Source organism: Etheostoma spectabile, chromosome 12, assembly GCF_008692095.1.
Source record: "Etheostoma spectabile isolate EspeVRDwgs_2016 chromosome 12, UIUC_Espe_1.0, whole genome shotgun sequence".
Taxonomy (NCBI): Eukaryota; Metazoa; Chordata; class Actinopteri; order Perciformes; family Percidae; genus Etheostoma; species Etheostoma spectabile.
In genome coordinates this window covers 30,601,286-30,613,482 of record NC_045744.1, presented here as the reverse complement: position 1 = coordinate 30,613,482, position 12,197 = coordinate 30,601,286, and the positions used below count along the sequence as shown (strand labels likewise).

At 42.2% G+C, this 12,197-nt stretch overlaps 1 protein-coding gene across 2 annotated transcripts in view; it reads left to right on the top strand.

The window, feature by feature from the left end:
- LOC116699131 (choline transporter-like protein 5-A) overlaps positions 1-12,197 on the top strand; it is a 36,626-nt gene that overhangs the window by 14,535 nt on the left and 9,894 nt on the right. For both annotated transcript variants that reach the window (XM_032531544.1, XM_032531545.1), the window contains 8 exons: positions 1,622-1,705; positions 2,225-2,337; positions 3,071-3,202; positions 3,549-3,648; positions 3,733-3,825; positions 3,953-4,040; positions 11,688-11,956; positions 12,054-12,148. In XM_032531544.1, coding sequence (XP_032387435.1) covers positions 1,622-1,705; positions 2,225-2,337; positions 3,071-3,202; positions 3,549-3,648; positions 3,733-3,825; positions 3,953-4,040; positions 11,688-11,956; positions 12,054-12,148 — 974 coding nt within the window. The remainder of the gene's footprint in view (positions 1-1,621; positions 1,706-2,224; positions 2,338-3,070; positions 3,203-3,548; positions 3,649-3,732; positions 3,826-3,952; positions 4,041-11,687; positions 11,957-12,053; positions 12,149-12,197) is intronic.

Sequence of the window (12,197 nt, the reverse complement as noted above, 5' to 3'; positions counted from 1 at the left end):
GTGGTTAAAACAGTGAGTGGCCTTATGCACACTCTGACTAAAACCAAAATCCAGTTGAAAGCAATACTAAGGCTATCGTTGTAAAGTCCACATGGATATTAAAATCCCCTATCATCAGTACTTTGTCTGATAAGTATTCTGATAAAAATATTCAGAATATGGTCCTGGAGCTTGGTAAATAAAAACAAACATAATTGGCTGTAATGTTTTCCATGATGAAGATTAAGAACAAGGCTTTCAAATGATAATTTACTTTAGGTTTAGGATTAATTAATAAGCTTGCAGTGGAAGGATGACATGCGGCTGTACATGTCATGTGCGTTCCCCGGTTTGAAGCTAGAGCTACGCTTCTTTCGGACAGTCACTCAGAAATATGAACATATAATCTTCCATATTGTAGGGTATTTTGTTCCATCAGTGCGACCAATCACAGCATGAGTGATAGAGATAATAATTCATTAATCTTAAGTGTCGAAAATGTTTTACAGTTTAAACTGAGATAAAGCTTTTAGTGGAACTGCTGGAGTGACAGCTGTCTATATGCGCACAGAAGGACATGCAGAGATTTAATTCTGAGCTAAGGGGGACTGGATGCTGTGTAATATCTGTATGTTCAAAGAAATGACTGACAGCGCATAAAAGCGTTAACTTTAGATACAACTGAGGAACAAAATTAATATCCAACCAGGACATAGATTCTGAGTAAGTACTGAAGGTGAATGTGAATGTGTCTGCTCTGTAAGAGGGTGGAGAGAAACTCAGCGAGCAGATCAAGGTCACAGAGTCAGTTACAACGGTTCAATTTTATATAGTTTCAAATCATAGATATCTATAGACACTTTACAGGTAGAGCGGTTCTAGACCACACTCTATAATTTACAGCGACCCAACAATTAAAAAAAAAAAAAAAACCTTAAGTGTGAGAAAACTTCCTATTAAGATAAAACCTCGGACAGACCCAGGCTCTTGGTAGGCGGTGTCTGACGGTGCCGGTTGGAGGTATGATTAACAGTGACAATTATAGTCACAATAAAGATAATGGAACTATGACTAGAAATAGTAGTCGCACTGTTGCTTGTTCTGGAGGAAACTACTAGAACTGTTGGGTCCTTGTAAATTCTGGAGTGTGGTCTATCTGTAAAGTGTCTTGAGATAACTCTTGTTATGAATTGATACTATAAATAAAATTGAATTGAAATTGAATTGAATAGTTGTAGTAGCCAACTTGTAGTTGCCCTGCTATGCCCTGTAGGACCAGGGCGACAGCTGCAGCCATGGTTTTGGTGTCACCCTCCAAGGAAAACTGTGTGGCGAGAAAACCTAAGGACCCCTGGGAAGAAGCTCCCTGTAGCTAAGTTAGTAACAAGCATTTATGGGACATGAGTGCACACAGAAGGAAAGAGAGAGGAGAGAGGAGCTCAGTGTGTAATAGGAAGTCCCCTGGCAGTCTAACACTATAACAGCATAACTAAGAGCCGGTCCAAGGCTAGCCTGAGCCAGCTCTAAAAGGGTTGCTTGATGAATCTGATGAGAAGCAGAGAAGAGAACCGTGCTCTGTTATGCAGATGCAGCATGTAGCTAATGTACATGGATTTCTCTGTGTCTTGTGTGCTCTGTGCAGGGGTATAACAGGACTGGTGGACACCAGGGATCTAGGCATGAAGATAGTGGAGGATTATGCCAAGTCATGGCCATGGATACTCATGTAACTCCACAAACCACAACACACAAAAACAGATATTGACTTAGCATTGTGCCAGCACTGTTCATCAGAGCTAGTACAATAATGTACAGAGAGTAAACTTTAAACCATTAATAACTGCAGAATGTAAAGACATTGAATGGTTATTGCAGAACAAATGCTGACTATGAAAAGTATCCAAATGATTATATTATGATTAGAACTTTAAGTTTGAAATGTTTAAAGCAAGTGAACCTAGGAAGAAATAACACCATGATATGTATGGCTGCTAATGTTAGCACACATCACTGACAGTATGACTCTTCACACACTAGCTTTATGGCCATAGTAGCTGTAAATATTACACAGTCTTGCTTTACACGGCATGCTCATATTGTTCTTTCTCCCGAACTCTTACACACTGTGACGAAACTGAAATCATTGGAAAACTGACAAAGATGATGAAGCATGTGGAGGTTGGAGGAACAAATGTGACAGGTTGTGGCTTGTTAACATGATGCTGTATCTCTGCATGTGTGCCAGAGGTCTGCTGATCTCCCTGGCTGTTAGTCTGCTCTTCATCCTGCTGCTGAGGTTCACAGCTGGCGCTCTGCTCTGGGCTACCATCATCACTGTCATCCTACTGCTGGCATATGGTGAGTACATACCTGTCTGGCTACACACCTGTCTGGCTACACACCTGTCTGGTTACACATCTGTCTGTCCTATACATCTGTCTCTTTACACACCTGTCTGTCTGTCTACACACCTGTCTGTGTACACACCTGTCTTTCTACACACCTCTCAATCTACACATCTGTATGTCTACATATCTGTCTGTCTACACAACTGTCTCCACACATCTTTCTGTCTACACACTTGTCTGTCTATACAACTGTCTCTCTACACATCTTCTGTGTACACATGTCTCTCTACACATCTGTCTGTGTACACATCTGTCTGCATACATCTGTTCACACATCTGTCTCTACACATCTCTCTGTCTACACACCTGTCTGTCTACACACCTGTCTGTCTACAAATCTCTCTCTACACATCTGTCTCTACACATCTCTCTGTCTACACACCTGTCTGTCTACACACCTGTCGGTCTACAAATCTCTCTCTACACATCTGTCTCTCTACACATCTGTCTCTCTACACATTTGTCTCTCTACACATCTGTCAGGCCCTTCAGAGGTGTGACTTGAACTTCATTATGTGATGAAGTGATAACAGAAACATGTGTGTGTGTGTGTGTGTGTGTGTGTGTGTGTGTGTGTGTGTGTGTGTGTGTGTGTGTGTGTGTGTGTGTGTGTGTGTGTGTGTGTGTGTGTGTGTGTGTGTGTGTGTGTGTGTGTGTGTGTGTGCGTGTGTGCGTGCGTGCAGGTATGTGGTACTGCTCCATGGTACTGTCCCAGCTGAGACACACTGCTGGCTCTGAAGTTGCCATTGTAGAAGTCGGCCTGCACACTGACCTGCATGTCTATCTACAACTCACACAGACATGGATTATATTATGTAAGTGTGTCTGCTTGACATTTCGTGACTTTACAGGAAGTCAGTCATATACAGATTTGTACAGTGTTTTTAAATGGAAGATAACACCTAAAAGTAATTTTGCATTTCTCAGGTGCTATTTAAAATCTGTGCTAATCATTGATGCCTTTATGAAGCAGTACTTAGTCAGCCTGAGATGATCCTATTATTTGAGGGATATCAGAAATAATTTGGCACAACTTACTTTCACACAGTCATCTGAGGGGGATTTAGAGCCAAAGCAAAAGTATAACAAATAAAACTTAAAATATTAAGATCGTGTGTGTGTGTGTGTGTGTGTGTGTGTGTGCACGTGTTTATGTCTCAGTGGTGTGTCTGGGACTGGCAGAAGCTTCCATCCTGTTGATGTTGATCTTCCTGAGGAGACGAGTGCGAGTGGCAATTGCCCTGCTCAGAGAGGCAAGCAAGTATGAAATCCCAAACCCCTGATTATTGTATAGTGATTATTGTATGGTGTAAGATGCTGGCTGATGGTGTTTCTGTTGTTGCAGAGCCATCGGTTGCATCATGTCCACGCTGTTCTTTCCATGCATTACCTTTCTCTTGGTGACTGTTTGCATCTCCTACTGGGCCATTACCGCTGTGTATCCTTCTTATACGTACAGGTCTCGTTCACAGCTGACACATTCATTCAAAAGTGCTAGACATGTTGAATAAATGAATGTTTTCCAGAGGATGTGAGCTGTGTCTTTAACCAGCGCTGTGACCCAGGTACCTTGCATCGTCAGGTGAGGCTGTCTACAAGGTGATGTCTCCTGATGTCAGCTGTCCCTATGCCAACGGCACATGCAACCCTGAGGTACCAAAGGTTTTCTTTCTGCTTTTTGAATTCATGACAGTCCTACAGTAGCGTTGCTGTAGTACAGTAAGTGTGATGACTGAGTTGTATGGCCTTTCAGGATGCTGAACAGTCAAACTGTATTTGCTGATATTTACTATAGATTGCTGTATGCCGGATGTTGCATTAGTATCTTCAGTATGCCAAATGTCGCCTCACAAACCTTCTTCTATCCCCAAAGTTAGTCTCACATTGCCAGACCTTCCTTCACAGTGCTGCGGAGGAGGGTCTGGCTAGTCCACACATAATTCCGGGATGAAGGAAAAACCTGCTCTGGTTTATTGGCATTTCTTAAAACCAATCACAATCTTCTTGGGCAGGGGACTCCCGGTTTGAGCATGTAGGGAGCAGACGTGTGAGAAGCGGCTCCCGAATTACTTTTTTACTTTCTACCTCATTTTCTCGACATAAAGTTCGGCGCACCTGGAGTTGCTTACGTGTACGTTAAGACATAACTTTTCACAACTAACTGTTCCAAAGAGACGGTGACCGGGCAAAAAGCGACCGAGATGGATGAAGTTGCCACGCTTGAAGACAATATGCTGCACAAGCTAGCCCGGCTCGAGTTACCGCTGATCTTGCTAGGCTTCACTCGGTGCTTCTGTCCGACCTCGCACGCAAACGGACTCTCTCCTGAAGAAAACACTCGGCAGGCACTGGCACCAATTTCGGCATCCCTGGAACGGGTAAAATTGTCTCTTGACTCCCACGAAGAACATTCCATGACATGGAGAAAGGCTAAATGACTACAGCGCAGAATAGAAGCTATCGAAGCATCATGCACCCACCCTTGCGGATAATGAGAGGCTGAAAAACAAAGTGGAGATTTGGAAAATCGCTCCCGTAGGTCTAACCTGCGAGTTGTCGGTACCCGAGATCTGGAGGGGCCGGACACAGTTAAATTCGACTGAATTTTTCGAGGAAGTCCTGGGCAAAGATTTCTTCCCCGTCCCCTCATTATCTCCGCGCGCACACGAGTGGGATCCAACCAGCCCGAGCCCTGCGCTAGCTCTAAACGCCCGAGAATTCTCGTTTCTTCTCCACTCCTTCCAGAACAAACACCGCATAATAACGAGGAAACGAGAGCAGCTGTTCTTCAGGGCATAGGGTATTTTTCCACGAAGATGTCAGCGCGGAACTCGGCAAGAAACAACCGCCTTCAAAGAAGTGAAATCCCTCCTGTACAAGAAGAGCGTCAGGTTTGCCCTCATCTATCCCGCCCGCTCCGCGTCCTTCACGACGGACAGACGCTGTTCTTCAGACTCCGGAGAAGGCCAGAGAGTTTTACGAGCTTCACTGGGGAGAGTACATGCCGGAGCACAGACTTTCTATGAGAAGGTGAAAGTTAGCCTAGCTTTCGGCTTAGATACTTTGATACCATGGGACTATTTCTCTGCTGGTTAACAATAAATGGCTAGGTCAATTTTTCTTTTCAAGTAAACTACAAGCCCACACGGCATATTCACGTTATGTTTTTCGTGCACGTTTATGGTACAATACACCGCATTGGCCTCTGCCTCAAATAAACAGCCATGTTTTTTGTTTATAAAAAATATATATTATTTTATCTTAACATGGCATGGTTGTTTTATAGTTATGACTTTTACACTACCTGCCATCTCACAGATTGGCCAATTTAGTAAGGCAAGCGTGAGTGACAGTACTTGTCCCATGAGCTGGATACAGTTTATTTCAATTAGGCCAGCCACACGGATTTATTTTACATCCTTTTCTTTTTTTTCTTTTTTCTCTTCTCAAGGTGAGCCATAAATAATTGTATAGGTATACACAGCACTTACTGAGAGAGGAGCCACTCTCAGAGTAGGATAGGAGTTATAGACAATGCTGGATGTCTTGGAAGTTTTTCATCTGGGAATTCCTGCGGTTTTCTTCGTTTGGGGAAGAAGATCTAGGTGTGGGGTGTTTAGTTGGATATTTCTTCTTTTTTTTGCTTGTTTTGGAATTTTTTTGTTGTTTCTTTTGTTTTTCAATTCCAACTTAAGTCATAAATGCTCTTCCATAAGGCGGTTCAGGCTATCTCACATATTTTGTATCTCCTATGATAAGTAATGCGGGTGGTTCAGGCTCAGTTGGAGGAGCTGCAGTTAGGTTTGGTCTTGGAATGTTAGGGGATGAATGGTCCTGTGAAACGTTCTAGGATTTTTTCCTAAACGTTGAATACTGATGTTTTGTTTTGCAGGAGACACTTTAAGGCTAAAAGATCACACCAGACTCCGAAGCATGGGTTAATAATATTTTCCATTCCAAATTTAATAACAGATCTCGAGGGTGGCAATTTTGATAAATAAACGATTCAGTTTTCACCAATACAATTATTGCAGATCCCAATGGTCGATATGTCATTGTCTCGGCCCTCCTATTCCAAACACCCGTCTTTTGGTGAATGTCTACGCTCCTAACTGGGACATACTGAATTTGCCAACACCTTCTGTCGTCCTCCCTAATTTAGATACACATAGACTATCCTTGCAGGAGATCTTAATTGTACTTGACCCATTGCTCGATAAATCGTCCCTAAACTGTTTCACCTTCCGCAATGTCAAGGGTCTTTTCAGACTTTATGAACAAAATGGCTGTGTAGACCCATGGAGGTTTCAAAATCCAAACTCCAAACAATTCTCTTTCTTTTCTCATGTCCACCATTCTTTTCAAGGATAGTTATTTTTTTATAGATAGCTCTTTCATCCCCGCAGTGGTATCATTGAATACTTGGCATCATAATTTCAGATCATGCACCACTCATCTTAGACCTTTCTTTCACTTTAAACGTTAGAGAGCAATCCTTCTGGACTTAATTCCCTGCTGCTTTCAAATGAGAAATTTGTGAACATGTGGCAACCAATATAGATACTTTCCAGAATAAACAAAGGAAGGTATATCATATTCTCTGCTCTGAAACCTTAAAAGCTACTTAAGAGGACAATTATTCTCCTATGTAGCACATGACAATAAGGAACGCCGCACAAGTACAAGACCTGACAGACTCAGTTGTTAATTTAGACCGCAAATACTCTGAAGCCCCCCCCAGAATTATATAAAGAACGGATAGCTTTGCAGTCTAAGCTCAATCTTCTAACAACCAACCAAGCTGAATACTTCTACTGCGGACCCGGAGCACTTACTATGAGTACGGAGAAAAAGCTAGTCGATTGCTGGCTCCCAGCTGAAACGTCAGGCTGCTTCACGCTCATACCCCAAGTGAGAGATCAGGATCAAAATATAGTCACCAACCCAAAGGAAATCAATAATACTTTTGCAACATTTTACTCTACACTTTACACGTCTGAATTCCCATCAGATGTTACGAATATGAACAGTTTTCTTGGATTTTTAGAGTTACCTACATTGGCCAGGAGACAGGGAAGGTTAGATCGACCTCTTACACAGTCAGAAATCGTTGCAGCCATCGGAGATGTGCGAACTGGTAAATCTCCAGACTGACGGTTACCCCCCTGAATTTTTTAAGAAATTTAAAGATAAACTTGCGCCTATATGCTGGAGATATTTAACGAATCATTGGAAATGGTTATTTGCCCCCAACCCTCACACAGCTAAGATTATACTACTACTCAAAAAGGACAAGGACCCTACTTACTGTGTCTTCTCGCCTATCTCCCTCCTAAATGTTGATATAAAAATTTTGCCAAGTGTTGGCCCATCGTTTAGAACCGTTCTCCCTAAAGTTATCTCTGAAGACCAGACGGTTTTATAAAGGGTCGCCACTCTTTCAAATATTCGCCGACTTACTAACGTTATCTATTCCCTGTCCCTCATTGACTCCAAAGCTGTAATCTCTAGACGCGGAGAAGGCCTTTGATCGGGAGTGGAAATATTTGTTTGCAGTATTGGAGAGGTTTGGGTTTGGTGACACGTTTCTCGCATGGATTCGTCTCCTGTATTGTCCCCCAAGCATGTATTCAAACTAATCAGTCTCATTCAAATTTTTCCCTCTATCACGTGGGACACGCAAGGTTGCCTTATCCCCCTCCTGTTTGCAGTGGCAATCGAGCCTCTTTCGATCGCGTTAAAGTCGTCGTCGTTATGCGGGGTTTAGGCGTGGACTGAGGAATATCGCGCTCTCTGTATGCGGACGATCTCTTGATTTATGTAAGCAATCCAGAAACTAGCGCCCCCCGTAATTGTTTCAATATTGAACAATTTTGGTTTGTTTTCTGGCTACAAACTTAATTATCAAAAAGCGAATGCTTCCCCATAAATTATTTGCAATGCAAATTAACAAGAAGCAGTCCCATTCAACTTTCACATTCCGGTTTCAATATCTTGGAATACATTACGCGTTCCTTTACCTCTCTCCTTGGCTAATTTTACACCTCTAGTTAACCAAACCAAAGCTGACTTTCATAGGTGGAGCAGTCTACCTCTGACTATAGCAGGGAGGTACAATCGTTGAAGATGAACGTACTTCCAAAGTATTTGTATCCGTTTCAGTGTCCCCATTATTCCTGACTAAATCATTTTTAAATCGTTAACCACTATTACCTCCTCATCTGGAAGAATAAAGTTCCAAGAGTTAAACAAGGCTTACTTCAGAGGGGACGAGATGTTGGGGGACTAGCTCTCCCCAGTTTTATCCACTACTATTGGGCAGCAAACTTTTAGAAAATTCTATTTTGGCTCCACGTGCCAGACACTGACTGGTGTAGACTTGAGGCGCACTCTTGCCACTCTTCATCCCTCCCTGCTTTGGTGTACTCTTCCCTGCCCATTAAATGGTCTAGGTTTACCTCCAATCCCATAGTACTGTCCACTCTTAGAATCTGGGCCCAGTTCCGAAATCATTACAAATTTACCTCTCCCTCCCCACTAAGCCCTATCTGTAAAAATCATTTATTTCCAGCTTCCTCTCTTGACTTGACATTTACGCAGTGGAGCAGAAAGCAGCTCTCCTGTTTTAAAAACTTGTACTGTGAAGGAGGGTTTGATAGTTTTGATAATATATGCCAGAAATATAATCTTTCACACAGTAACTTTTTTAGATCTCTCAGATCCGTCACTGTGTTAAAGCACTGTTCCCTTCTTTCCCAGTCCTCCCCCTGAGGTAGCATGGGAAGAATGACCCTCCTCTATCCAAAAAAGGACTGTATCAAGGTTATATCTCAATTACTGTCTCTGGAAAACCATGACCTTTCAAAAATTAAGATCGAGTGGGAAGGGAGTTGTTGGTTGAGTTGTCGGGCAGACTTTGGGAGATGCGCTAACAAGGATTAACTCATCCTCATCATGTGCACCTTGGGGCTTTCAGTTTAAAGTAGTGCATAGGGCTCATTTCAGTAAGGCTAGGTTGGCAGATTATATCCGGGAACGGACGGGAGTTGTAATAGATGCCCTCTCCCTGCCGATTTAACACACACCTTTTGGTTGTGCCCCCGTCTAAATCAATTTTGGTCATCTGTTTTCCAAACTTTATCTGAAGTCATACAAATTCAAATAAGCCTTGCCCGTTGTTGCAATTTTGTATTTCAAATGAGAGCTTAAATTTAACTCGGGTCCAATCGGACATTGTTGCCTTTACATCACTCTTGCCCGTCGTAGGATTTTATGGGTTGGACATCCGCTACCCCACCAGCATGACCCTGTGGTTAAGTGATGTTTTTTTTTTTCTTAAACAGAAAAAGTCAAATTCACACTGAAAGGTTCGGTCCAGAATTTTACCTAAGTGGCACCCTTTGGTACATATTTGGAGAATCTTAAAGTACTGCCTGAAGTATGAGACATTTTTTTATTGTTATTTTACTTGTACTTGTTTTGTAAGTGTGTTTGATGTTTGATGCAGAGCTGTGACTATGTCATTAATATTTTATTTTGTTAATTTATTACTATTTTTTATTTTATTTTTTTGTACATTTTTTTTTTTTATTTTTTATCTATTTTATTCTTGGTGGTGGTGTGAACGCACTGCCCACAGTGGTATGGGGCAGGTGGGTGAGGGAGAGTTTGTTCCTGTTTTTAAAAACAAAAACTGAAGGGAAATGTATTGTTTGACATATAACCTGTATGTGCAATTCCTTCATTAAAAAAAAAAAAAAAAAAAAAAAAACAATCTTCTTGGGCAGCGCTAAGCCAATGACGGTGCCTCTTTAAAATACCTCGGAAAGGAACTTGTTTTGGTGAAACGTGTACGTCAAAAGTTGTTTTAGTAGTGCAACAGAAAACTCAGATTGGACAGATAGTCTAGCTAGCTGTCTAGATTTACCCTGCAGAGATCTGAGGAGCAGTTAGTAGTAGTCCTCATAAATCTAGAGTTTAGAACGCCAACACAAGGAAAGAGGAAGGTGACGTCCGGCCTAAAAAGAGGGCATTTCCGGTGGCACCTGAACAATCCCGGAAGTGGAACATCATTAATATAGACCAAATCAAATGAAGTTCAATAAAGTATAATTATTTGTGCTCATGAAAGATCATACTTCATTGAACTTAATTTGATGTGGTTGAGACAATGCAGTTTTACACAGTTCTGAAACAGATCATGAACCTGATGCACAGTGAGTTTACAGCTCACGTTCAACTTGTTAAATTCTCAATCAAGCCAAGCTCAATAGATTTGAGATTGAGCCTTGGTCTGGGGATTCTGCTCTGTATTTTCTCTGTACAAGAGGCGTGACAAACGGGCATAGTTCAAATGACTCTATATGCAATTGGATAGTCCTTCAACGAATCAGACCAACGATCCGGGGGATGTAGCAGCGACAGCGGCATCAACGGATTTGCTGCACTTCAGTGGCATTCGGTGGCCGCTATGTTGAATGTAAACAAGAAGCTGGTGCTTGGTCGCTTCTCTGTCGTCATCGTGTTAAACCCGCCATTAGCGCGCCAGGTAGATAAGCCAGTTTCTGATTGGTTCCCGCAAAATTGCAGGAGAATTAAACGTGCAGGTTTCCAGACCAAGCTGCAGGGAGAAATCAGATTCACAGGCAGAGTGGGCGGGGTTAACCCAGTCTAACCCACATCAACATACCACACTATACCACCATACCACCCACACTAAAATGAATATTATAAATTAAACTCAAATTGCACAAACTGTTACAAATGGGTTCATGAAGTGCAGAAACAACACAGAGAGCAGTTTTAACAATTTTAATGAAACCAGCTGTCAATGCTGAGGAAGGGGGACTGAACCGGAAATGGGTAACAATGGGGCCGGTAACAACTATTAATAATAATAATAATAATAATAATAATACATTTTATTTGTAATGCACTTTACATTTATACAAATCTCAAAGTTACATAATTGTCTAATCACAATTTTTTTTTTTTTTTACATAATTGCAGGTTCTTTGTTTAACCTCAATTACCAGCCAAGCCAGAGAAATTGAACATGCTCGTGTTTCTCGCCCGAAAACTGCCTAAAACACCCACTCCAATTAAATAAACACTGTCACTATCGCCCACATTTCTTTTCGTGGGACTATATATTACTGTACTATTGTCAATCTTATGTCAATTTAAGAAAACAATGCATGGTTTACTTCATTGGCCATGCAATTGTGTTATTACATTATGTGGAATTGTTACAGCTCCACTGATATCCTCATCTAAAAACTCTGCTCTCCTCTCTGGTAGACTTTCAACAGGAGCAACATCTCCCAGTCAGCGCTGTGCCAGGCTAGTCAGTGTCTGTTTGCCTTCTACGGTGGCGAGACGTCCTATCACCGCCACCTCTTCCGGCTGCAGCTCTACAACCTGCTGATCTTCCTCTGGCTGCTCAACTTCAGCTTGGCCCTGGAGCAGTGCACCTTGGCTGGGACCTTTGCTAGTTACTATTGGGCCAGGAGGAAGCCTCAGGATATCCCTTCATGCCCACTCTTCTCATCTTTCAGCAGGGCTATCAGGTCAGCACAAACTCCTAATCAAGCCTTGCATCTTTTATTCGAAGTTAGAGATAGTGAAGAGTCCCAATGAGCGCAGCTCTGCTCTGTCTGTCTGCAGGTATCACACAGGCACCCTGGCCTTCGGAGCTCTCATTCTCTCAGTCGCACAACTGGTCCGGATCGTATTGGAATACCTAGAGAACAAACTAAGAGGTTCACACACACACACACACAAACAAAGAGACAGACACACACACACACA